Below are 27,951 nucleotides of genomic sequence, written 5' to 3'. Positions count from 1 at the left end.
TCCAAGGAAAATAAATCCCCTTCCCAAGTATTTAATCCTGAGGCAAGATGTCTTTATGAATGCATTAAGATTTAATTCTGTGTATGACTAGAAAGGCAGCTACAGCAATGAATAATATACAAGAAATGGAGAGTTAGCAGTTGAGGGGCTTGGGTAGGTACAATATCTTAACAGCAACACTCCTGTACAGCTATGACTGTAGTTCAACATGGCTTTATGGGAATTTTACCGATTGCCACTAAAACTGATTTCATGTTGTTTTTAACCCAGGATTCTCCAGTTGAAGAATTTCTAATCGTTTATGATAAAGATTTCAAGTACGGTCAAAGTTTCTACATTGTTATGAATGAAATGATGAAGGAGACAATTTTGCAGGTACGAGTTTTTTTTTACATAGGGCCAGGAGCAGGCCATTCAGGCCTCTCGAGCCTGTTCTGACTTACAGTGGGAATCATTGTTAATCTGTATCCAAACTCCATTCACCCACCATGGCTGTGTACATTTTATACCCTTGTCTAGTAGAAATCTATCCATCTCAGATTTAAAATGATTAATTGAGCTAGTATCTACTGTCTTTTTGTGGGACAGAGTTCCATTCTTCATCCATCCTTTGTGTTTCCTAACTTCTCTCCTGAATAGTCTGGCTCTGATTTTCAGGTTATGTCCTCTTTTCCTGGACTCGCCCACCAGCGGAAAAAGTTTGTCTCTATCAACTCTAACAGTTCCTTTTAAAACCATAGATACAAGAAAATGCCAATTGATCCATCTTAATTAAAAAAATGGAGGGCGGAGGGGGTGAATTTTGGGGGCCTATTTTCACATCAATTGGCTGTTGTAACTGGTGGCGGGATTGGTGAGAGGAGCAAGTAATGGTCCCACAACGGGGTTGGTATCCTTCCTGTGGCCATTAGCACTAGCAGGCAGGATAGTGACCTTTGTAATGGACTCTCCCGTGCAGTTTGTTCTGGAATAGGGGTCAATGTCACGGGCAGGGACCTTGATTATTTCAATATGAGTGTCCCACTTTCTCAACCAATTATTTTAAATCCAGGACCTCTGGTTACCTACCCACTTGCCAGAGGAAACAGTATCTCCCTCCTTGTTTGATCAATACCCCTCATAATCATAAATACCTTGCCTAGGTCTCCCATTCACCTTCCCTGCTCTAAGACGGAACAATTTCAGCTTCTCCAGTCTTTCTATATAACTGAACTTCCTCATCCCTGGTATCCCCCGGTAAAGTCTCCCCTGTGCCCTCTCCAAGGCCTTGATATTCTTCCTAAAGTGTGATGCCCTGTTTGTGTGAACAACACTCCTAATCTCAACTGGGCTGACAATGGAAGGCAGTTTGGTGTTCCCCAATTCTGAAGATTTATATGTTACGTGAAAATAAAAACTGGGCTTCTGAAAGTCCCAGAAACAGCTCCCGGTCTCTAATTAATTAGCTGAGTTCTGCAAGGCCCAACAGAGATTCCAACAACATCACCTGCAGAATCCTTAGCTTAGTGAGGCGGTGCATATTCACATTATATGTCAATTGAGCTGGTTTTGCTGATCCATGTAAACAGCCTTGAACTGGAATCCCTCATGGAACATAGGAACACAGGAGCAGGAGGAGGCCATTCAGTCCCTTGAACCTGTTCTGCCATCCGATTACATCATGGTTGATCTGTACCTCATCTCCATTTACCCACTCTTATATCTCGTCATATCCTCGCCTCTTAACAAAAAACTTTCAATCTCAGTTTTGGCATTTTTCAATTGGCCCCCTCTTCTCAACAGCTTTTTGGAAGGGAGAGTTCCAGATTTCCTGTTGATCCTGGACTTTCAGGCATGCCTGCTACTGTTGCCTAACTCCCATATTTTAAAAAAGTTCCTAGAATGGCCTGCTGAAAGGTAAATGACTATGGAAAAATTCACTGAAACCACTCTTTTTTCCCCCTTGCAGTCAATTGAACAGAATCTGGAGGTAAAGAGTAAGGATGAGGAAGAAGAAGAGGACCTATTTATCAAAGAAATCAAATTTAAAAGCTGGACCGATTTTGGCAGTGGTCTTGAAATTAAAGAAGAAACGACTGAAGAATCACCAACTAAGGTCAAAGTTCATATTCCCATCTCTTATGTGGCATTGTAATTGAAACAAAGGAAGGTCAATGTAAATTTCAAAGGGGCCAGTCCGTACCTTTCTTCAAGTTGGCTGATTTCTGCCCTCACTCTGTGCATCAGTACAAGATATTGTTGTATGGACAATGGGGTTCTTTTGTTTAACAGTAAATAAGGTGTCAGCCATGGCTTAGTGGGTAGCACTCTCACCCCTGAATCAGAAGGTTATGGGGTCATAGACCCACTGCAGAGGCTAGAGCACAAACTGCAAGCTGACACTGTGCTGCAGTACTGAGGGAGCACTGCACTGTTAGAGGTGCCCTCTTTTTGAGGAAATGTTCAACAGAGGTTCTGTCTGCCCTATGTAAAAGATGCCATGACAATATTTTGAAGAAGAACAGGGAGCTTCTTCCCGGCTTACTCTCCCATCCAATATTTATCCCTCAATCAACATCACTAAAGAAAACATATTATCTGGTCATAATGACTTGGACTTGGGTGTACAGGTCACAATTTTGCAACTTGCAGATGATACAAAACTTGGAAGTGTAGTAAACAGTGAGAAAGATAGCAATAAAGTTCAAGAGGATATAGACTGGTGGAATGGGCAGACACAAGGCAAATGAAACAACACAGAAAAGAGTAAGGTGATACATTTTGGTAGGAAGAATGAGGAGAGATAATGCAAGCTCAGTAGCCCAGGATGCATCTCATCAGACTGATAACTTGCTACTTTGAGGACTACCAACCTTTAAGTGCATCCGTTTTATCAATATTTATCCTATCCAAAATTGCTATTGCTCCATATCATGACTCCGCCCTGCCTCTGCTCATCTGCTGTTGAAACCTTTGTCAATACCTTTGTTACCTCTGAACTTGGGCTATTCCAATGCACACCTGGCCGGTCTCCCACATTCTCCCCTCCATAAAGTTGAGGTTATCCAAAACTCTGCTGCCTGTGTCCTAACTTGCACCATGTCCCGTTCACCCTTCACCTTCTGCTCACTGACCTAGATTGACTACAGTTAAGCACGACTCGATTTTAAAATTCCCATCCTTGTTTTCAGATCCCTCATGGCTTCGCCCCTCCCTATCTCTGTAATGTCCTGCAGCCCCACAACCTTCGGAAATGTCTGCACTCCTCTAATCCTAACCATTTCCAATTTTAATAGCTGTCACTGACGGCCATGCCTTCAGCTGCCTAGACCCTAAGCTCTGAAATTCCCTCCCTAAACCTCTCCCACTCTCTACCCCTCTTTCCTCTTTTAAGACACAATTTAAAACTTACCACTTTGACCAAGCATTTGGTCATCTGCCTTAATATTCTCTTTATTTGGCTGAGTGTCAAATTTTGCTTCATGATGTATCTGTGATATGCTTTGGGATGCTTTATTATGCTAAAGAAACTATATAAATACAAATAGTTGTTGCTTCCTGCTCTACTGCTACATTGACAATATCCTCTTCTCTGGTGAAGAAAGATGAGGTATTCATTTACTAACTCAGCTACGTTCTCTGTCTCCACAAGAAAATCTTCCTTTTGGTCCCTAATTGAGCCCCCCCCACACTTCCTTTGACTACTCTTTTACTATTTATGTATTTATAAAACACTTTTAGGTTCCCTTTTATGTTAACTAGTAATCTACTCTCAAATTGACTCTTTGCTCCTTAATTCACCTTTTTTGATCTGCTCTGTACTTTCTGTATTCAGCTTGGTTCTCTACTGTATTTTTTGCATTCATTCATGGGATGTGGGCGTCACTGGCTAGACCAGCATTGATTGCCCATCCCTAATTGCCCTTGAGAAGGTGGTGGTGAGCTGCCTTCTTGAACCGCTGCAGTTCATGTGGTATAGGTACACCCACAGTGCTGTTAGGAAGGGAGTTCCAGGATTTTGATCCAGCGACAATGAAGAAATGGTGATATAGTTCCAAGTCAGGATGGTGTGGCTTGGAGGGGAACTCGCAGGTGGTGCTGTTCCCATGCATCTGCTGGCCTTGTCCTTCTAGGTGGCAGAGGTCACGGGTTTGGAAGGTGCTGTTGGAGAAGCGTTGGTGAGTTCATTTTTCTGTGTCATTTTAACCTGTATATATTTAGTCTTTAGGGATCTCTAGCTTCGGTTGTCCTTCCTTTCCCTCTCATTACATCTGTTTACTCTGCACCCAAACCACCTCCGCTTTCGAGGCCTCCCATCATTCAACTACTGTTTTGCCTACTAATCTTTGATTCCAGTCCACCTGGGCCAGATCTCTATTCAACGCCCTGAAATTAGCCCTCCCCCAGTTGAGTATTTTTATGCTTGATTGTATCTTGTCCTTTTCCATAACTAATATAAGCCTGGTGATATTGTAATCACTACTGAAAGCATTGTTATGTCATAAGTGTAAATCTAGAATTTGTTTGGTCCCCTTGTACCACCGCCCCCTCCCCCCCACCCCCACCATTGACAAGTTTTCAGTTCCTTTTTTCCCCACCCCAGATGCAACATGAGAAAGAACTGCCTGTCGAAATAGATAGTGATTATATTGGATGCCTGAAGAAGCCACAGAATTGGCAGCATTTAATCTAAATATGGCAACGAGATACAGAAAGCCAAAACCAAAATTTTCCCCCACCCCTCCCGATATTTACATCTCCCCCTCTTGCCTAAACACTGCACCTCAAGCTGTGCAGAATCAGGGAATCAGGAGCTCCACCTCACAACATCAGCCTTCTCTCCACGGGCTCAAAACACAATTTGTTCACTTCTGGCTTCACATTCCCATATTAATTCACCCTTCCTTCCCAAACCCCTCTGTCCTCAGTTCCTCCTCACAGGCTTCCCCGCCAACACCTCATTTCTCCTTTTACAGCTACCCCCCAGTCTGAGGTGTTCACTTCAAAGATACTTTCCTGACCTATCTGTTCCTAGATCCTTTGAGAACTAGTTTTATTGATAACTTATTATCCTAAACATAACGTCTGTACCATGGTTAATCGATTCAGCTCCTCTTTCAAGGCCTCCCATCACTCAACTACTGTTGACCTGAAGTTAATCACTCATGGTGCATGTTGTCCCAGTCATTTAGTATTTCCTTGCAAAAGCATTTCTTGTAGATAATAATCAGACATCTGCAGCAGAAGATCCTTTCTTCTTTGACGCTTTTGCTGTTATTCTGGTTATTTTAGGAAGCCTGTCACTCAAAAATATAAGGCAGTTTGACTTATTAATCCTTAACTCTCTGAGATTTCCAACATCTGCCAAATCTGTACCAGTGTGAGGCCTCATTGCATTCTGGTCAGACTGCACTTTTGAGTATCGTGTTCAGTTATGCCCCACTGAGGCAAAAGGGGAAAATCCGGGAGCTGGGAGAGGTACAGGTCAGAGCCGCAGCCATGATCAGTGTCCCAGGACTGAGTTATGAAGATAGGTGCTAGACAATGGTCGACTGTTTAGCTTTGAAAGTGGGCCTTGCAGAAGAATAGTAAGTGGTATGAAAATTAACCTAGAGCTTTTTTTCAAGTTAAAGATTGACTGCCGGACATTGGACATTGGTAAAGATCTGATGAAAGGCAAGTTCAGGACCAACATCAGGAAACGCTTCATCACACAAAGCGTGATCAATAGCCAGGATGGTCGATAGGGTTAGGTAATGGAGGTATAAACACACAGTCGCCATTTTCAAGGGTAGTTGTTGTAATGTGAACTGCAGATTTCTATGGATGGGTGATCTACATGGGCCAACGGCTTGGCTTATCTTCATGATTCAGCTGGGATGACACTGGGAACTTAGAACTGAGGGACTGTAGCTTGAAGGCTGAATTATACAGAGCATATAACACGGCCATTGCACATAAAATAAATGTTCTGTACTCAAATTGAACCAAATCTAAGATTTTTTTCACTTTCTGTCAGGCTGGCTGACTCAATAAGCTCATTGTTTATCTCACTCAATGTCAGGTCTACTCCTAGATAGAAAAAAACCCAATGGGACTCATCTTTATAACTCTGACTGCACAACATTTTTATGTTCAATGCAGATGAAATTTATGATTTCGCGTATCCGCAGAGAGTTTGGGGCACCGGTGAGCTTTGAGGATCGCAATGACTTTGAAACAAAGGATAGCTACGTGGAGTGTGCATCTTATCAGGACAAGAATTTCAGCATCAAAAAGCTGGAGAGGGATATCGGGATACAGGCTGTCTCAAAGTTAGAGGAAAACAGCACACAGACAGAATGGTGAGTTAACATGTTGTTAAACAGTGCAATCCGAGCCATAACTTGCCGATCAATTATGTGAACAATAGTTGGAATGCAGCTAACTAGCACAAGCAAAGATGGTTATGATGTATATGCACATTCTACTGACAGTAGAGTCAGTGACCAGCAGCCACTGGGAATAGTAGTATAGAGATTATGTTATTATTTTACTGGACTAGCAATTCAGAGGCGTGGATTAATGATCTGGAGACTTGGGTTCAAATCCCACCATGGCACCTGGGGAACTTAAATTCAGTTAGTTAAATAAATCTGGAATAAAAACTAGCATCAGCAATGTTGACTGTGTAAGAACTGGATTGTTATCAACTGGTTCACTAATACTGTCTAGGGAATGAAATCCTTACTGTTCTGTGCCTATATGTGACTCCAGACACACAGCAATGTGATTGACCCCTGACTGCCCTCTGAAATGGCCTAGAAAGCCACTCAGCTGTCAAGAAGACAGGTCAGCACCACCTTCACAAGGGCAATTAGGGATGGGCAATAAATGCTGGCCTGGCCAGCAATGGTCACATCCCATAAATTAAAATAGCCCCAGAGATTTAAGGTAATTGGCACAGGAACCAGAGAGTGAGATGAGAATTTATTTTTAACATACGCTCTGGAACACACTGCCTGAAAGGATGGTGGAAACAGGTGCAAAGCCTCAGAGATTTATTAGAATGGTACCAGGGATGCAGACTTCAATTACTTGAAGAGACTAGAGAAACTGGGGTTGTTTTGATTAGAGTGGAGAAGGCTAAGGGGAGATTTAATGGAGGTGTTCAAAATCATGAAGGATTTTGATAGAGTAAATGAAGAGAAAAAAAGGAAAGACTTGCATTAATATAGCGCTTTTCACAATCACCAGACGTCTCAAAGTGCTTTACAGCCAATGAAGCACTTTTGAAGTGTCGCCACTGCTGTAATGTAGGAAATAGAGCAGCCAATTTGCACACAGCAAGCTCCCACAAACAGCAAGGTGATAAAGACCAGATCATCTGTTTTTGTGATGTTGATTGAGGGATAAATATTGGTCAGGACACCGGGGAGAACTCCCCTGCTCTTCTTCAAAATAGTACCATGGGATCTTTTACATCCACTAGAGAAGGCAGATGGGGCCTCGATTTAACAATACATCCAAAAGATGGCACCTCCGACAGTGCAGCATTCCCTCAGTACTGCACTGGAGTGTCAGCCTAGTGCTGGAGTGGGACTTGAAACCTGAACCTTGTGATTCTGAGCCACAACTGAGACCTGATATAAATAGGGAGAAACTGTTTCCATTGACGGGAGGGTCGGTAACTGGAGGACACCGATTTAAAGTGATCAGCTAAAGGCCCGTTGGGGGGAGTGTGGGGGTGTGGGAGATGAGGAGAAATTTTTTTTTATGCTGTGAGTTGTTGTGATCTGGAATGTGCTGCCTAAAAGGGCGGTGGAAGCAGATTCAATAATAACTGTCAAAAGGGAATTGGATAGATACTTGAAAGAGAAACATTTACAGGGCTATGCGGAAAGAGCAGGGGGAAGTGGGACTAATTGGATAGCTCTTTCAAAGAGCCAGCACAGGCACAATGAGACAAATGGCCTCCTTCTGTCCATTATGATTCTCTGATTCTGTATGACTAATTGATAAAATTCAGAAAGCATTCTGTTCACATTTTTTGCCTCGTTTAAACTATGACATGTTGCTGTTTCAGGACATATCCTAGGAATGCTTGCACCCAGTATACACCCAGGGAGTTTACACAGGAGGACAAAGATGAAATTTTAAAATCTGAAGCCCTCACCACATTTGTCAACTCGGTTGCTTTGAGGTACGGTTGCAGGTCACAGTGTATATCGGGTCGCCAACTTTAAACTGGAGGTTTCATCACGTGTTGACCCTAACTAACTCAGTCTTTTTTAATCCCCGCCCCAGCTGTAATTTATTTACAACCAATAAACAAAAGTGTTCAAAGAAAATGGTAGAAAATGGAGAATTCCCCATAGATTTTTCTCCCAGGTTTTTGGTCACAGCAGTGCCCAGGAGATTAATATTTAATTCCCAGAGAGTCCAGGACAATCCTGGAGAGTTGGCAACCCCTGTTGTATGATGTATATGTTGGCCTTAGAAGGAGTGCAGCACAGATATACCAGAATGTACGAGAACTCCAAGGGAGTCTAACTCCAACGGAGTCTAACTCCAACTTCTGACTGGTCAGAAAAGTAAAAGCCCATGGGATACAAGGGAATGTGGCGAGTCGGATCCAAAATTGGCTCAGTGACAGGAAACAAAGGTAATGGTCGACGGATGTTTTTGTGAATGGAAAGCGGTTTCCAGTGGCGTTTCACAGGGGTCAGTGTTGGGACCCTTGCTGTTTGTGGTATATATTAATGATTTGGACTCAAATGTGGGAGGCATGATTGGGAAATTTGCTGATGACACAAAAATTGGCTGTGTAGTTGATAGTGAAGAGGATAGCTGTAGACTCCAGAATGATATCAATGGTTTGGTTGAGTGGGTGGGGAAGTGGCAAATGGAATTCAATCCAGAGAAGTGTGAGGTAATGCATTGAGGGAGGGCAAATAAAACAAGGGAATAGACAATAAATGGGAGGATATTGAGAGGGGTAGAAGATGTGAGAGACCTTGGAGTGCATGTTCACAGGTCTCTGAAGGTGCAGGACATGTAGCTAGAGTAGTGAAGAAGGCATATGGAATGCTTTCCTTTATTGGCCGAGGTATAGAATACAAAAGCAGGAATGTAATGCTGGAACTGTATAAAATGCCGGTTAGGCCACAGCTGGAGTATTGTGTACAGTTCTGGTCACCACATTACAGGAAGGACATAATTGCTCTGGAGAGAGTACAGAGGAGATTTACAAGAATGTTACCAGGGATGGAAAATTGCAGCTATGAGGAAAGATTGGATAGGATAGGGTTGTTTTCCTTAAAGCAGAGGAGGCTGAGGGGTGACTTAATAGAGGTGTACAAAATTATGAGCGGCTGAGATAGAATAGACAGGAAGGACCTATTTCTCCAACAGAGAGGTCAATTACCAGGGGGCACAGATTTAAGTTCTTTGGTAGAAGGATTAGAGTGGACATGAGGGAAAACTTTTTCACCCAGAAGGTGGTGAGTGTCTGGAATTTTCTGCCCGGATCAGTAATGGAGGCAGAAACCCTCAACTCATTTAAAAGGTACCTGGACAGGCACCTGAGTGCTGTAACTTGCAAGGCTACGGACCAGAAGCTGGCAGGTGGGATTAGATTGTGCGGCTAGGTTTTTCAGCCGGCGCAGACATGATGGGCTCAGTAACCTCTTTCTGTGCTGTAACTTTTCTGTGATTCTATGGTTCCAGGGGTTAGATTATGAGATAAAATAAATTAGGCTTGCATTCCCTGACGTATAGAAGGTTAAGGGACTTCCCTTTTAAATCCCTCCAATCAGGTTTCTGCTCCTGCCGCAGTACTGAAACGACTCGTCAAAGTTACAAATGACATCTTACGTGACTGCCGACAAAGGTAAACTATCGCTCCACTTTCTTTTCGACCTGTCAGCAGCCTTTTGACCACATCATCCTCCTCCAATGTAACCTCACCAATATCATCCATCTGGGGGGGGGCAGCACCCTCTTAATTCCATTCCTATCTATCTCATCTAATTGTGGAGTCGAGGTTACAATCAGATCAGCCATGATCTTATTGAATGGCGGAACAGGCTCGAGGGGCCAAGTGGCCTCCTCATGCTCCTCATTCGTATGTTCGTAATAGTAGCCACAGAATCACCTGCAATGACTTCTCTTCCCACTCCCGCTCCCACACTGTTACCTCTGGTGGCCCTCAAAGATCTATCCTTGGCCCCCTCCTATTTCCCATCTACATGCTGCCCCTTGGCAGCATCATCCAAAAACACATCAGTTTCCACATGTATGCTGACGACACCCAGTTCTACTTCATCATACCCCTTGTGACCCCTCCACTGTCTCTAAACTATCAAACTGCTTATCCGATACCCAGTACTGGATTAGCCGATATTTCCTCTAATTAAATATCGGGAAGACCAAAGCCATTGTCTTTGGTCCCCACCACAAACTCCATTCTGTAGATACTGACTCCATCCCTCTCCCTAGCAACTGTCAGAGGCTGAACCAGGCCGCTTGAAACCTTAACGTCATTTTTGACCCTGAGAGAAGCTTCTGACCACATTTCCACGACATCACTAAGACCACCTATATCCACCTCTGTAACATCTTCTGACTCTGCCCCACCTCAGCTCCATCTGCTGCTAAAACCCTCATCAATGCCTTTGTTACCTCTAGACTCGACTATTCGAACACATTCCTGCCTGACCTCCCACGTTCTACCGTCTGTAAACGTGAAGTCATCCAAAATTCTGCTGCCTGTGTCCTGAATTAAGCCATTTTTTTCAGCTATTGATTTTCATGACAAAAAAGCTCCAAATAGCACATTCAGAATAATTTATCATCTCAGCTATATAAACAATATTGGTTGCAACCATAAAACCTGTTCCTCGAACCAAAGGCATCATCTGTAACCAGGTTGGGAGCCGCAAGTGGGATGTTGACGAGCCGCAAGTGGCTGCGGGGTTGTAGGTTGCTGACCCCTGCCCTATGACTTAAACATAGGAATAGGAGGAGGCCATTTAGCCCCTCAAGCCTGTTCTGCCATTCAGTGAGATCTTGGCTGATCTGCGACCTAATTCCATATACCCACCTTTGCCCCATATCCCTTAAGACCATTGGTTAACAAAAATCTAGCAATCTCTGTTTTCAAATTAACAATTGATCTAGCTTCAACTGCCCTTTGTGGAAGAGAGTTCCAAACATCTACCACCCTTTATGTAAAGAAGCATTTCCTAAAATGTGTAGTTCTAATTTTTAGACTATGCCCCTCTTGTCCTAGACTCCCCAATTAGCAAAAATAGTTTCTCCCAATCTACCCTATCTGTTCCCCTTAATATCTTCAAAACTTCAATCAAATCACCCCTTAACCCTCTAAATTCTAGGGAATACAAGCCTAGTTTGTTTAATCTCTCCTCTTAGTAACATGTTGCATGGGGACATAGGAACAAGAGTAGGCCATTCAGTCACTCGAATCTGTTCCACCATTCAGTGAGCACATCTGTATCTTAACTCTATTTACCTGCCTTGATTCTGTAACCTTTAACACCCTTGTCTAAAAATCTAGCAATCTCAGTTTTGAAATTTTCAATTGACACTCAGCCTCAACAGGAGATATTTCATAACTCTCAACAAAGATGTGTTCCATTGAGGAAGAAAGACTACGAGAAGGATGCACCATCCATGGCTAACTAAGCAAGTTAAGGATGGTATCAATTTGAAAGAATAAGCTGCAAAGGTTAGTGGTAGGCCAAAAGATTGGGAAAATTTTAGAATCCAGGAAAGGATGGCTATAAAAAAAAAGGAGAAATTAGAGTATGAGAGTAAACTAGCAAGAAATATAAAAACAGACAGTAAAAGCTTCTACAGTTATATGAAAAGGAAGAGAGTAACTAAAGTTAAGTGTTGGTCCTTTAGAGGATGAGACTGGGGAATTAAAACTGAAAACCAGGAAATGGCTGAGACTTTGAACAAGTATTTTGTATTTGTCTTCACAGTAGAAGACACAAAAAGCATCCCAAGAATAGCAGAAAATCAAGAGGCAAAAAGGAGGGAGGAACTTCAAACAATTGCTATCACGAGAGAAAAGTATTAGGAAAACTAATGGGACTAAAGGCTGACAAGTTCCCTCGAACTGTTGGCCTACATCCTAGCATCTTGAAAGAAGTGACTGCACAGATAGTGGATGCATTGGTTGTAATCTTGCAAAATTTCCTAGATTCTAGCAAGGTCCCAGGGATTTGAAAAACCTCAAATGTAACACCTCTATTCAAAAAAGGAGGGAGACAGAAAGCAGGAAACTATAGGCCAGTTAGCCTAACATCTGTCATTGGGAAAATGCTAGAATCCGTTATTAAGGAAGTAGTAGCACGACATTTAGAAAATAATAAAGCAATCAGACAGAGTCACCATGGTTTTAATGAAAGGGAAATTGTGTTTGACAAATTTGTGAGAGTTCTTTGAGGATGTAACAAGCAGGGTGGATAAAGGGGAGGCAGTCGATGTAGTGTATTTGGATTTCCAAAAGACATTCAATAAAGTGCTACATAAAAGGTTACTACACAAAATAAGAGCTCATGGTGTTGGGGATGATACATTAGCATGGACAGAGGATTGGCTAACTAACAGGAAACAGATTGTCGGAATAAATATTGGCAAACTGTAACTAGTGGGGTGCCACAGGGTTCAGTGCTGGGGCCTCAACTATTTACAATATATATTAATGACTTGGATGAAAGGACAGAGTGTATTGTAGCCAAATTTGCTGACAATATAAAGATAGGTAGGAGAGCAAGTTGTGAGAAGTATATAGTGTCGGCAAAGGGATATAGATAGGTTAAGTGAGTGGGCAAAAATTTGGCAGATAGAGTATGATCTGGGAAAATGTGAGGCTGTCCACTTTGTCAGGAAGAATAGAAAAGCAGAATATTATTTAAATGGAGAGAGACTGCAGAATGCTGCGGTACAGAGGGATCTGGGTGTCCTTGTACTTGAATCACAAAAAGTTAGCATGCAGGTACAGCAAACCATTTGGAAGGCAAATGGAATGTTGGCCTTTATTGCCAGGGGGGTGGAGCATAAAAGTAGAGAAGTCTTGCTACAACTGTATAGGGCATTGGTGAAACCACACCTAGAATACTGCATATAGTTTTGGTCTCCTTATTTAAGGAGGGATATACTTGCATTAGAAGCAGCCCGGAGAAGATTCACTGGGCTGATTCCTGGGATGAAGGGGTTGTCTTGAGAGGAAAGGTTGAGCCTAAACTCATTGGACCTTAGAACAATGAGAGATGATCTGATTGAAACATATAAGATTCTGAGGGGGCTTGACAGGGTAGAGGATGAGAGGATGTTTCCCCTCATGGGGGAATCTAGAACTAGGGGGCACAGTTTCAAATAAGTGGACTTCCATTTAAGACAGAGATGTGAAGGAATTTCTTCTCTCAGAGGGTTGTTAATCATTGGAGTTCTCTTCCCCAGAGAGCAGTGGAGTCTGGGTCATTTCATATATTCAAGGCTGAGTTAGACAGATTTTTGATTGACAAGGGTGATTGGGAGGGGGGGGGCGCGGGGGGGGGGGGGGCGGTGCAGGCAGAAAAATGGAGCTAAGGCCACAATCAGATCAGCCATAATAATAAAAGCAAAATACTGCGGATGCTGGAAATCTGAAACAAAAACAAGAAATGCTGGAGTCACTCAGCAGGTCTGGCAGCATCTGTGGAAAGAGAAGCAGAGTTAACGTTTCGGGTCAGTGACCCTTCTTCGGAACGTTCCGAAGAAGGGTCACTGACCCGAAAAGTTAACTCTGCTTCTCTTTCCACAGATGCTGCCAGACCTGCTGAGTGACTCCAGCATTTCTTGTTGTTGTATCAGATCAGCCATGATCTTACTGAATGGCAGAGCAGGCTCGAGGGGCTAAATGGCCTACTCCTGCTCCTGTTTCTTATGTTCTTATATTCTTTCTGGGAGAAGGAGTTCCAGATTTCCACCCTTTGAGTGAAGAAGTGTTTCCTGGCATCTCCCCTGCCTGGTCCAGCTCTAATTTTAAAGTTATTACCATTTTTTCTGGATGCCTGCCCCTCCTCCACCAGAGGAAATAGTTTCCCTCTATCTCCCCTTTTATATCCTCTAATCATCTTAAATGCCTCAATTAGACCAGTCCTTAATGCAAGGGAATACAAGCCTAGTCTATTCAACCTGCCCTGTGCGGCACTCCTTCCAAGGTCAATATATCACTCCTGAGGTGCGGTGCTCTGAATTGAATGCAAGGCTTCAGTTGACGTCCAGACGCATATCATTAGTACCAATTATGCTGTGCTTTGATGACAGGTTTGAGTCAGCCTTACAGCAAAATGAAATCATGAATGTCTTTTACGATGACTGGAGAGGGCTTTCAGAAGAGGATAGTACCTTTGGGGGAAAGGCAGACTGCCACTTAAAGGAGTACCAGTCCTTCACAGACCTGCAAAAGAGCCAAGGAAAGCAGATTAGCTACATTGAATGGCACCCAGCGATTCTTGGTAAGGTGCATTTTAGCACAGTAAGTATTTGTACACTTGCAAGAGGTGAAGGCCAGCTCTCTTAAGATGTAACCACGGCTCAGTTGGTGGCACTCTCACCTCTGACTCAGAAGGTTGATGATTCAAGTCCCACTTTAGAGACTTGAGTGCAAAATTTAGGCTGACACTGCAATGCAGCACTGAGGGTGACCTACACTGTTGGAGGTGCTGTCATTCAGCTGAGACATTAAACTGAGTCCTTTTAAAAAGGTACCTGGACATGCACCTGAAGGGCTGTTACCTGCAAGGCGCTGGACCAGGTGCTGGAAGATGGGACAAGATTGGGCGGCTAATTTTTTCGGCCGGCACGGACACGACGGTCCTTCTGTGCCATAATTTATCCCTAATCCAACATCACTGAAACAGATTATCTGGTCATTACCACATTGCTGTTTGTGGGAGCTTGCTGTGCTCAGATTGGCTGCTGTGTTTCCTACATTACAACAGTGACTATGCTTTGGAAGTACTTCATTGGTTGTAAAGCGCTTTGGGACAGTTCTGAGGCTGTGAAAGGAGCTTCAACTGAAATAGAAAACAGGAGAGATGTGAAACAGACAATCAATTCACTATCATAGATTTTACACAATCTCCCAATGGCAAATTTATCCCATTTTCTGTCTCAAAATACCCCAGTGTAACACCAATTTGTATCGGGTAAGATCAATGACATTGGGGCTAATTCCGTGCTCCCAGTGGGGAGTACCACTCACATGGAACACATCACGTGTAGCTTGCGATTTCCTGCCAGTCAGAATGAATGGATGGAAAATCGCAGGCTGCACACTCATGATACACTCACTGGTGCAAGGGAGTAGAATCTGCCCCAGTATTCCTTCTCTATCTAGGCTTAACCGAAAATAAACTCTGGGGGAAAAAAAATTAAACAGAATCAGAGGTTGCTTATAGATTGAGTAGACTTGGCCTATATTCCTGGAGTTTCGAAGGATGAGAGGTGATCTAATTGAAAAATATAAAATCCTTAAGGGTCTTGACGTGGTTGAAGCCGAGAAATGTTTCCCCTGAGTGGGGAATCTAGAACACGGGGGTCACACTCTCGGAATAAGGGGTCCGGCCATTCAGGACTGAGATGAGGAGAAATTTCTTCACTCAGAGGGTTGTGAATCTTTGGAATTCTGTACTCCAGGGAGCTGTGGCTGCTCCGTCATTGAGTATATTCAAGACAGACCTTAATGGATTTTTGGATACGGCGGGTGTTAAGGGATATGGGGATAGTGCGGGAAGGTGGAATTGAGGTAGAAGATCCGATTGAGTGGGGGAACAGGCTCCAGGAGCTGAATGGCCCAATCCTGCGCCTGTTTCTTGTGCTCCTGTGTCTTTACTTTGAAAAGAGTAATTGGTTTATGGATGCTGGGGTGAATTTTATCTCTGGCTTTTCAGTTAAACATGTGAATCCTTCTGTTTATTACCAGGACTAGTGGCTGTGTCAGTAGTGGAAGCCATTACCATTCAGGATAGGATGAACTTAACCAACAGATTACTCCGCAGTCATTCATATATTCTATTCTGGAATTTCACTGATCCCATTCACCCTCAGGTATTCAAAGATCTTTTTCATATTACTGGTGAAGCAACCACTCAAAGGCAAATAAAATCTATCTTTGCTACTTGTGTAATTATAACACTGTTAAGAATTTCAATAATTTGTCAGTCCTGGCACACTGGGTAGCCCACTATGCTCCAAGTCAGATGTTTGTGGATTCATGTTCCACTCCAGAGACTTGAGTAGAAAAACTAGGCTAACACTCCAGTGCCAGTACTGAGCCACCATGGCACTGTCAGAGGGACAGTACTGAGGGAGTGCTGCACTGTCAGAGGGACTGTACTGAGGGAGTGCTGCACTGTCAGTGGGACTGTACTGAGGGGGACGTTGCACTGTCAGAGGGTCAGTACTGAGGGAGTGCTGCACTGTCGGAGGGTCTGTACTAAGGGAACGCTGCACTGTCAGAGGGTCAGTACTGAGGGAGTGCTGCACTGTCAGAGGGGCAGTATTGAGGGAGTGCTGCACTATCTGTGGGGAAGTACTGAGGGAGTGCTGCACTGTTGGAAGGTCAGTACTGAGGGAGTGCTGCACTGTCACAGGGGCAATACTGAGGGAGTGCTGCACTGTCAGAGGGTCAGTACAGAGTGAGCGCTGCGCTGTCAGAGGGGCAGTACTAAGGGAGAGTTGCACTGTCAGAGGGTCAGTACTGAGGGAGCGCTGCACTGTCGGAGGATCAGTACTGAGGGAGTGCTGCACTGTCGGAGGGTCAGTACTGAGGGAGCGCTGCACTGTCGGAAGATCAGTACTGAGGGAGAGTTGCACTGTCAGAGGGTCAGTACTGAGGGAGTGCTGCACTATCGGAGGGTCAGTATTGAGGGAGCGCTGCACTGTCAGATGGTCTGTATTGAGGGAGAGTTGCACTGTCAGAGGGTCAGTACTGAGGGTGCGCTGCACCGTCGGAGGTGCCACTTTTCAGATGGGACATTAAACCGAGGCCTCGTCTGCCACTCTCAGGTGGACATAAAGATCCCATGGCACTATTCAAACAAACATTGAAGTTATCCTTGCTTCAGACAATTTGTCACGTCCTCCAAGTCAGAAGGTTCTTTAAGTATAATTCTGAGGGAAGACTGAGCTCTTTTCTCCAGGAAGGAGTTACCAGATGGAGGTTTTTAAAATTAGGAATGGGTTTGACAGGATAGACATAGAGATGTTTCCAGTTGTGGGGAAGAGCAAAACTTTTGATCATAAGTATGAGGTAGTAACTGATAAATTCACTAAGACATTCAGGTTAATATCTTTACCCAGAGAGTGGTGAGAATGTGAAACACAGGAACACATGGTGTCGTTTAGGCAAACAGCATTGAAGTATTTAAGGGGAATCTGGATAAATACATGGGGGAGAAAGATTAGAAGGATTTGCCGATAGAGATGAAGATGTGTGGGAGGAGGTTCGCGTGGCACATAAACACCAGCACAGATGTTGGGCCGAATGGCCTGTTCCTGTGCTTAAAATTCAATGTAATTCTGGAGGAGCTGGCAGTGTTCTGGGCTGGGGCAGAGATCACATCATGTAGAAGATCAGTGGCTTTACATATAACGCTTGGTCCGTGTGATCTCCAGGGCCTTTTTGTTTATTCATTCCTGGGATGTGGGCATCACTGCAAAGGCCAACGTTTGTTGCCCATTCTGATTGCCCTTGAGAAGATGGTGGAGAGCTTTCTTCTTGAACTGTTGCAGTCCATGTGGGGTAGGTTCTGATCGCTTGAGGGAGCAGTGAGGATTTTCAAGAGTAATTTTCACTACTAGCCCTCAGATTTTCTCTGGTTTTATTTTGCCTCTCCTCGGAGATGACATGGTGGTGGGGAAGAAGGGAGCGGGCTAGGTGGAAGAAGTCTTTATTCATGATGCTTGTGATTGTGGGCCAGGCTTGGTAAAACAGCTGCCTGTCAATTTTGTAAGGTCGTATGTTCATCTTGTCATAGAACAAACAGTCACTGAAACAGTCCATTAGGCCCATCAAGTCTGTGCTGGTAACCTTCTCCTCGTGAGACCCCTTGTTGAATTGTACTCTCTCTCTCATACGAACTAGGAGCAGGAGTAGGCCACTCAACCGGCCATTCAATAAGTTCATGGCTGAACTGATTACTCCACATTTCCACCTATTCCCAATAACCTTCCACCTCCTTGCTTATCAAGAACCTATCTACTTCTGCCTTAAAAATATTCAAAGATGCTGCTTCCACCGCCTTTTGAGGAAGAGAATTCCAAAGACTCACGACCCTCAGAGAGAAAAAAGGTCTCCTCATCTCTGTCTTAAATGGATGACCCCTTATTTTTAAACAGTGACCCCTAGTTCTAGAATATCCCACAAGGGGAAATATCCTTTCCACATCCACCCTGTCAAGACCCCTCAGGATCTTATATGTTTCAATCAAGTCGCCTCTTACTCTTCTAAATTCCAGCGGATACAAGCCTAGCCTGTCCAATCTTTCCTCGTAAGACAGCCTGCCCATTCCAGGTATTAGTCCAGTAAACCTTCTCTGTACTGCCTCCAAAGCATTTACATCCTTCCTTAAATAAGGAGACCAGTACTGTACACAGTACTCCAGATGTGGTCTCACCAATGCCCTGTATAGCTGAAGCATAACCTCCCTACTTTTGTATTCAGTTCTCCTCGCGATAAACGATAACATTCTATTAGCTTTCCCAATTACGTGCTGTACCTCCATACTAACCTTTTGCAATTCATGCAATAGGACACCCAGATCCTTCTGCATCTCAGAGCTCTGCAATCTCTCATCATTTAGATAATATACTTCTTTTTTATTCTTCCTGCCAAAGTGGACAATTTCACACATTCCCATATTATACTCCATTTGCCAGATCTTTGCCCACTCACTTAACCTATCGATATCCCTTTGTAGCCTCCTTATGTCCTCTTCACAAGTTACTTTCCTACCTACCTTTGTGTCATCAGCAAATTTAGCCACCATACCTTTGGTCCCTTCATCTAAGTCATTTATATAAATTGTAAAAAGTTGAGGCCCCAGCACAGATCCCTGTGGCACATCACTCGTTACATTTTGCCAACCAGAAAATGACCCATTTATGCCTACTCTCTGTTTCCTGTTAGCTAGCCAATCTTCTATCCATGCCCATATGTTACCCCCTACACCATGAGCTTTTATTTTCTGCAATAACCTTTGATGTAGCACCTTATCGAATGCCTTCTGGAAATCTCAGTACAATACATTCACCGGTTCCCCTTTATCCACAGCACATGTAACTCCCTCAAAGAACTCCAATAAATTGGTTAAACATGATTTCCCTTTCACAAAACCATGTTGACTCTGCCTGATTACCTTGAATTTTTCTAAATGCTCTGCTCTAACATCTTTTATAATAGTTCTAACATTTTCTCTAAGACAGATGTTAAGCTAACTGGCCTGTAGTTTCCTGCTTTCTGTCTCCCTCCCTTTTTGAATAAAGGAGTTACATTCACTATTTTCCAATCTCGCAGAACCTTCCCTGAATCTAGGAAATTTTGGAAAATTAAAACTTGCACATCAACTATCTCACTAGCCACTTCTTTTAACACCCTAGGATGAAGTCCATCAGGACCCGGGGACTTATCAGCCCGCAGCTCCAACAATTTGTTCAGTACCACTTCCCTATTGATTGTAATTTTCTTGAGTTCCTCCCTCCCTTCCATTTCCTGACTTACAGCTAATACTGGAATGTTACTTGTATCCTCAATAGTGAAGACCGATGCAAAATATCTGTTCAGTTCATCTGCCGTCTCCTTATTATCCATTATTAATTTCCCAGACTCGCTTTCCATGGGACCAACGCTCACTTTATTAACTCTTTTTTAAATATCTATAGAAACACTTACTATCTGTCTTCATATTTCTAGCTAGCTTTCTCTCGTACTCTAATTTTACTTTCCTTATCAATCTTTCAGTCATTCTTTGCTGTTTTTTATATTCTGTCCAATCTTCCGCCCTGCCTCCCATTTTATGCAATTATAGGCTTTTTCTTTACGTTTGATACTATCTTTAACTGTTTTAGTTAACCACGGATGGCGGGTCCCACCCTTGGGAATTTTTCTTTCTCATTGAAATGTATCTATTCTGTGTATTCTGAAATATCCCCTTAAATGTCTGCCACTGCATCTCTATTGACCTAGATCGTAACCTGATTTGCCAGTTCACTTGAGCTAGCTCTGCTTTTGTGCCCTCATAATTGCCCTTATTTAAGTTGGGACTCAGTTTTCTCTACCTCAAACTCCATGTAAAATTCAATCATATAATGATCGCTGCTACCTAGGGGCGCCTTAACTATGAGGTCATTAATTATTCCTATGTCGTTGCACAATACCAGGTCTAGTATAGCCGGTTGGTTCCAGAATGTACTGTTCCAAGAAATTATCCCGAAAACATTCTATGTACTCCTCATCTAGGCTACATTTGCCCATCTGATTTTTCCAGTCTATATGTAGGTTAAAATCCCCCATAATTATCACTGTACATTTCTGACAAGCTTCCATTATTGCTTCCTTTATACCCCGTCCTACAGTGTGTAACATTAGGTGGCCTGTACACCACTCCCACAAATGACTTCTTGCCTTTATGATTTCTCATCTCTATCCAAACTGCTTCTACATCCTGGTCTCCTGAACTTAGGTCATCCCTCTCTAATGTGCTAATACCATCACTAATTAACAGAGATACCCCTCCACCTTTTCCTAGCTTCCTGTCCTTCCTAAATGCCATGTATCCTCCAAAATTCAGGTCCAATCTATGTCATCCTGCAGCCATGTCTCTGTAATGGCTATCAGATCGTACTTATTTATTTCTATTTGCGCTCTCAATTCATCTGTTTTCTTTTGCATGCTACGTGCATTCAGATACAATGACCTAGTTGTGTCCTTTTATTATTTTTGTAACCTCTAGCCTTATCTGTTGATTTACTCTTAGATGTGTATGCTCTGTCCCTTCCTGTCATGGTTTGTTTATCATTTTCCATATTAATACCTTTCTCTTCTGCCTTGTCTCTATTCCTTGATTTTCCATATCTTCCCCAATTTGATCCCTTGCCCCCACTACTCAGTTTAAAACCATCTCTACTTCCCTAGTTATGCGGCTCGCTAGATCACCGGCCCCAGCATGGTTCAGGTGTGGCCGTCCCAATGATACAGCCACCACTTTCCCCAGTACTGGTGCCAGTGCCCCACAAACCGGAACCCACTTCTACCACACCAGTCTTTGAATCACGCATTCATTTCTCTAGTCTTATTTGTCCTATGCCAATTTGCATGTGACTCAGGTAATAATCCAGAGATTATCATCTTTGAGGTTCTGCTTCTTAATTTGGCGCCTAGTTCCTCATACTGACTATGCAGAACCTCTTTCCTTGTCCTGCCTATGTCGTTGGTACCTACATGGACCATGACGAATGGATCCTCCCCCTCCCACTGAATGTTCCTCTCTAGCCCTGAGCAGATATCCCAAACCCTGGCACCCAGGCAACACAGCCGTCTGGACTCTTGCTCTTTGCTGCAGAGAACAGTGTCAATACCCCTAACTATACTGTCGCCTACTACCACTACATTCCTTTTTTCTCCCTTCACTTGAATGGTTTCCTGTATCATGGTGCCATGGTCAGGTTGCTCATCCACCCTGCAGCCTCCATTCTCATCCAAACAAGCTGAAAGAACCTCAAACCTGTTGGATAATCGCAAAGGCTGAGGCTCCTGCACTCCTGCCCTCTGGGTCCCCTTACCTGCCTCAGTTGCAGCCACACTCCTGTCCCTAACCACTGACCAAATCAGAAGACTATCCGAAAGGGCGTAACCGCCTCCTGGTACAAAATGTCCAGGTAACTTTCCCCCTCCCTGATGTGTCGCAGTGTCTGCATGACTCTGAGCCGAAGCTCTTCGAGCCGCAAACACTTACTGCAGACGTGTTTGCCCTGAATCACACTGACATCCAGGAGCTCCCACATGCTGCAGCTGTGACACATCACCTGTCCTGCCATCCTTAATGTGTTTTAATTAACTAAATTATTTTATTCGGTTATTTATTTTATTTTCCCTTTTTTAAATATATTTTATTAAGCTTGCCATGAGTTCCTTTACTATTTTAAACATTAGGAGGAGAATGGACTTGAATCACTTACCAAATACTCACCAACAGGTAGATTCTTCCTTGCGCTCTCTGTTGATTGTGACGTCACTCTGACGTCACTTTTTGATTTTTTTTTTCCCCTGCTCCACTCCTGCTGCTCCCGTCGTGCTCCTCCCTCTCTCTCTCTGTCTCCGACTCTGTGAATTGGCACCAGAAACAACAACGGCAAACCCAGCCCTGTCGACCCTGCAAAGTCCTCCTTGCTAACATCTGGGGGCTTGTGTCAAAGTTGGGAGAGCTGTCCCACAGACTAGTCAAGCAACAGCCTGACATAGTCATACTCACGGAATCATATCTTACAGATGATGTCCCAGACACTGCCATCACCATCCCCAGGTGTGACCTGTCCCACCGGCAGGACAGACCCCGCAGAGGTGGCAGCACAAGGTATACAGTCGGGAGGGAGTTGCCCTGGGAGTCCTCAACATCGACTCCGGACCCCATGAAGTCTCATGGCATCAGGTCAAACATGGGCAAGGAAACCTCCTGCTGATTACCACCTACCGCCCTCCCTCAGCTGATGAGTCAGTATTCCTCCATGTTGAACACCACTTGGAGGAAGCACTGAGGATGGCCAGGGCACAGAATGTACTCTGGGTGGGGGACTTCAATGTCCATCACCAAGAGTGGCTCGGCAGCACCACGACTGACAGCGCTGGCCAAGTCCTAAATGATATAGCTGCTAGACTGGGTGTGCGACAGGTGATGAGGGAACCAACAAGAGGAAAAACATACTTGACCTCGTCCTTACCAATCTGCCTGCCGCAGATGCATCTGTCCATGACAGGATTGGTAGGAGTGACCACCGCACAGTCCTTGTGGAGACGAAGTCCCACCTTCACATTGAGAATACCCTGCATTCGTGTTGTGTGGTGCTACCACTGTGCTAAATGGGATAGGTTTCAAACAGATCTAGCAATGCAAAACTGGGCATCCATGAGGCGCTGTGGGCCATCAGCAGCAGCAGAATTGTACTTAACCACAATCTGTAACCTCATGGCCCGGCATATCCCCCACTCTACCATTACCATCAAGCCAGGAGACCAACCCTGGTTCAATGAAGAGTGCTGGAGGGCATGCCAGGAGCAGCACCAGGCATACCTCAAAATGAGGTGTCAACCTGGTTAAGCTACAAGTCAGGACTACTTGCATACCAAAGAACAAAGAACAGTACAGCACAGGAACAGGCCATTCGGCCCTCCAAGGCTGTGCCGATCGTGATGCCTGTCTAAACTAAAACCTTCTGCACTTCCAGGGTCCGTATCCCTCTATTCCCATCCTATTCATGTATTTGTCAAGATGCCTCTTAAACGTCGCTATCTTACCGGCTTCCACCACCTCCCCCGGCAGCAAGTTCCAGGCACTCACCACCCTCTGTGTAAAAAAACTTGCCTCGGACATCCCCTCTAAACTTTGCCCCTCACACCTTAAACCTATGTCCCCCAGTAACTGACTCTTCCACCCTGGGAAAAAGCTTCTGACTATCCACTCTGTCCATGCCACTCATAACTTTGTAAACATCTATCATGTCGCCCCTCCACCTCCGTCATTCCAGTGAAAACAATCCGAGTTTATCCAACCTCTCCTCATAGCTAATACCCTCCAGACCAGGCAACATCCAGGTAAACCTCTTCTGTACCCTCTCCAAAGCCTCCACATCCTTCTGGTAGTGTGACGACCAGAATTGTACACAATATTCCAAGTGTGGCCTAACTAAGGTTCGTTACAGCTGCAGCATGACTTGCCAATTTTTATACACTGTGCCCCGACTGATGAAGGCAAGCATGCCATATGCCTTCTTGACTACCTTATCCACCTGCGTTGCCACTTTCAGTGACCTGTGGAACTGTACGCCCAGATCTCTCTGCCTGTCAATACTCCTAAGGGTTCTGCCATTTACTGTATACTTCCCACCTGTATTAGATTTTCCAAAGTGCATTACCTCACATTTGTCCGGATTAAACTCCATCTGCCATTTCTCCGCCCAAGTCTCCAACTGATCTATATCCTGATGTATCCTCTGACAATCCTCAACACTGTCCGCAACTCCACCAACCTTTGTGTCGTCCGTAAACTTACTAATCAGACCAGCTACATTTTCCTCCAAATCATTTATATATACTACAAAGAGCAAAGGTCCCAGCACTGATTCCTGCGGAACACCACTAGTCACATCCCTCCATTCAGAAAAGCACCCTTCCACTGATACCCTCTGTCTTCTATGACTGAGCCAGTTCTGTATCCATCTTTCCAGCTTACCTGTGATCCTGTGTGACTTCATCTTTTGTACCAGTCTGCCATGAAGGACTTTGTCAAAGGCTTTACTGAGGTCCATATAGATACCATCCACCGCCCTTCCCTCATCAATCATCTTCGTCACTTCCTCAAAAAACTCAATCAAGTTAGTGAGACACGACCTCCCCTTCACAAAACCATGCTGCCTCTCACTAATAAGTCCATTTGTTTCCAAATGGGAGTAAATCCTGTCCCGAAGAATCCTCTCCAATAATTTCCCGACCACTGACGTAAGGCTCACCAGCCTGTAATTTCCTGGATTATCCTTGCTACCTTTCTTAAACAAAGGAACAACATTGGCTTTTCTCCAGTCCTCTGGGACCTCACCTGTAGCCAATGAGGATACAAAGATTTCTGTCAAGGCCCCATCAATTTCTTCCCTTGCCTCCCTCAGTATTCTGGGGTAGATCCCATCAGGCCCTGGGGATTTATCTACCTTAATGTTTTTCAAGATGCCCAACACCTCCTCCTTTTTGACGACAACAACATGACCCAGACTATGTACACTCCCTTCCCCAGACTCATCATCCACCAAGTCCTTCTCTTTGGTGAATACTGATGCAAAGTACTCATTTAGCACCTCGCCCATATCCTCTGGCTACAACATATAGATTCCCTTCTCTGTCCTTGAGTGGGCCAACCCTTTCCCTGGCTACCCTCTTGCTCTTAATATATGTATAAAAAGCCTTGGGATTCTCCATAATCCTGTTTGCCAATGACTTTTCATAACCCCTTTTTTCCTCCTGACTCCTTGCTTAAGTTCCTTCCTACTTTCTTTATCTTCCTCAAGGGCTTTGTCCGTTCCCAGCCTTCCAGCCCTTACGAATGCTTCCTTTTTCTTTTTGACAGGGCTCACAATATCCCTCGTTATCCAAAGTTCCCGAAACTTACCAGACTTGTCTTTCTTCCTCACAGGAACATGCTGGTCCTGGATTCTAATCAACTGACATTTGAAAGACTCCCACATGTCAGATGTTGATTTACCCTCAAACAGCTGCCCCCAATCTAAATTCTGCAGTTCCTGCCTAATATTGTTATAATTAGCCTTCCCCCAATTTAGCACCTTCACCCGAGGACTACTCTTATCCTTATACACAAGTACCTTCAAACCTACGGAATTATGGTCACTGTTCCCGAAATGCTCCCCTACTGAAACTTCGACCACCTGGCCCAGCTCATTCCCCAATACCAGGTCCAGTACGGCCCCTTCCCTTGTTGGACTATTTACATATTGTTTCAAGAAGCCCTCCTGGATGCTCCTCACAAATTCTGCCCCATCCAAGCCCCCAGCACTAAGTGAGTCCCAGTCAATATAGGGGAAGTTAAAATCACCCACCACAACAACCCTGTTGCTTTTACATCTTTCCAAAATCTGTCTACATATCTGCTCCTCTACCTCCCACTGGCTGTTGGGAGGCCTGTAGAAAACCCCCAACATCGTGACTGCACCCTTCCTATTCCTGAGCTCCACCCATATTGCCTCGCTGCATGACCCCTCCGAGGTGTCCTCCCGCAGTACAGCTGTGATATTCTCCTTAACCAGTAATGCAACTCCCCCGCCCCTTTTACATCCCCCTCTATCCCGCCTGAAGCTTCTAAATCCCTGAGCATTTAGCTGCCAATCCTGTCCTTCCTTCAACCAAGTCTCTGTGATAACAACAACATCATAGTTCCAAGTACTAATCCGAGCTCTAAGTTCATCTGCCTTACCTGTTATACTTCTCGCATTGAAACAAATGCACTTCAGACCACCAGTCCCGCTGTGCTCAGCAACATCTCCCTGCCTGCTCTTCCTCTCAGTCTTACTGGCCTTATTCACTAGTTCCCCCTCAGTAATTTCACCTCCTGACCTACTTCTCTGGTTCCCATCCCCCTGCCACACTTGTGTAAACTCTCCCGAGTGACACTAGCAAACCTCGCAGCCAGGATATTTGTGCCCGTTCAGTTTAGATGCAACCCGCAAAACTGCATCAGCAGCATGCAATAGACAGAGCTAAGCGATTCCATAACCAACGGATCAGATCTAAGCTCTGCAGTCCTGCCACATCCAGCCGTGAATGGTGGTGGACAATTGAACAATTAACTGGAGGAGGTGGCTCCACAAATATCCCCATCCTCAATGATGGGGGTGCCCGGCACATCAGTTCAAAAGATAAGGCTGAAGTATTTGCAACAATCTTAAGCCAGAAGTGCCGAGTTGATGATCCATCTCGGCCTCCTCCTGAAGTCCCCAGCATCACAGATACCAGATTTCAGCCAATTTGATTCACTCCGCGTGATATCAAGAAACGACTGAAGGCATTGGATACTGCAAAGGCTATGGGCCCTGACAATATTTCAGCAATAGTACTGAAGACCTGTGCTCCAGAACTTACTGCGCCCCTAGCCAAGCTGCTCCAGTACAGCTACAACACTGGCATCTACCCTGCAATGTGGAAAATTGCCCAGGTATATCCTATACAGAAAAAGCAGGACAAGTCCAACCCAGCCAATTACCGCCTGTCAGCCTACTCTCAATCATAAAGTGATGGAAGGTGTCATCAACAGTTCATCAAGCGGCACTTAGCAATAACCTACTCAGTGACGCTCAGTTTGGGTTTCGCCAGGGCCACTCAGCTCCTGACCTCATTACAGCCTTGGTTCAAACATGGACAAAAGAGCTGAACTCAAGAGGTGAGGTGAGAGTGACTGCCCTTGACATCAAGGCAGCATTTCACCGAGTATGGCATCAAGGAGCCCTAGTAAAACTGAAGTCAATGGGAATCACGGGGAAAACTCTCCACTGGTTGGAGTCATATCTCGTGCAAAGGAAGATGGTTGTGGTTGTGGTCAATCATCTGAGCTCCAGGACATCACTGCAGGAGTTCCTCAGGGTAGTGTCCTAGGCGCAACCATCTTCAGCTGCTTCATCAATGACCTTCCTTCAATCATAAGGTCAGAAGTGGGGATGTTCACTGATGAATGCACAATGTTCAGCACCATTCGTGACTCCTCAGATCCTGAAGCAGTCCGTGTAGAAATGCAGCAAGACCTGAACAATATCCAGGCTTGGGCTGATAAGTGGCAAGTAACATTCGCGCCACACAAGTGCCAGGCAATGACCATTTCCAACAAGAGAGAATCTAACCATCTCCCCTTGACATTCAATGGCATTACCATTGCTGAATCTCCCACTATCAACATCCTAGGGGCTACCATTGACCAGAAACTGAACTGGAGTAGCCATATAAATACCGTGGCTACAAGAGCAGGTCAGAGGCTAGGAATCCTGTGGCGAGTAACTCACCTCCTGACTCCCCAAAGCCTGTCCACCATCTACAAGGCACAAGTGTGGAGTGTGATGGAATACTCTCCACTTGCCTGGATGGGTGCAGCTCCAACAACACACAAGAAGCTCGACACCATCCAGAACAAAGCAGCCTGCTTGATTGGCACC

At 44.5% G+C, this 27,951-nt stretch overlaps 1 protein-coding gene across 4 annotated transcripts in view; it reads left to right on the top strand.

Annotated features, from left to right (window-relative positions):
* Positions 1–27,951, top strand: part of dnai3 (dynein axonemal intermediate chain 3) — a 132,902-nt gene that overhangs the window by 18,919 nt on the left and 86,032 nt on the right. For all 4 annotated transcript variants that reach the window (XM_068036333.1, XM_068036332.1, XM_068036331.1 and 1 more), the window contains 6 exons: positions 271–375; positions 1,949–2,095; positions 6,124–6,323; positions 8,045–8,161; positions 14,299–14,489; positions 15,959–16,083. In XM_068036333.1, coding sequence (XP_067892434.1) covers positions 271–375; positions 1,949–2,095; positions 6,124–6,323; positions 8,045–8,161; positions 14,299–14,489; positions 15,959–16,083 — 885 coding nt within the window. The remainder of the gene's footprint in view (positions 1–270; positions 376–1,948; positions 2,096–6,123; positions 6,324–8,044; positions 8,162–14,298; positions 14,490–15,958; positions 16,084–27,951) is intronic.

This window comes from Heterodontus francisci, chromosome 8, assembly GCF_036365525.1.
Source record: "Heterodontus francisci isolate sHetFra1 chromosome 8, sHetFra1.hap1, whole genome shotgun sequence".
NCBI lineage: Eukaryota > Metazoa > Chordata > Chondrichthyes > Heterodontiformes > Heterodontidae > Heterodontus > Heterodontus francisci.
This window is presented reverse-complemented; position numbering and strand designations above follow the sequence as displayed.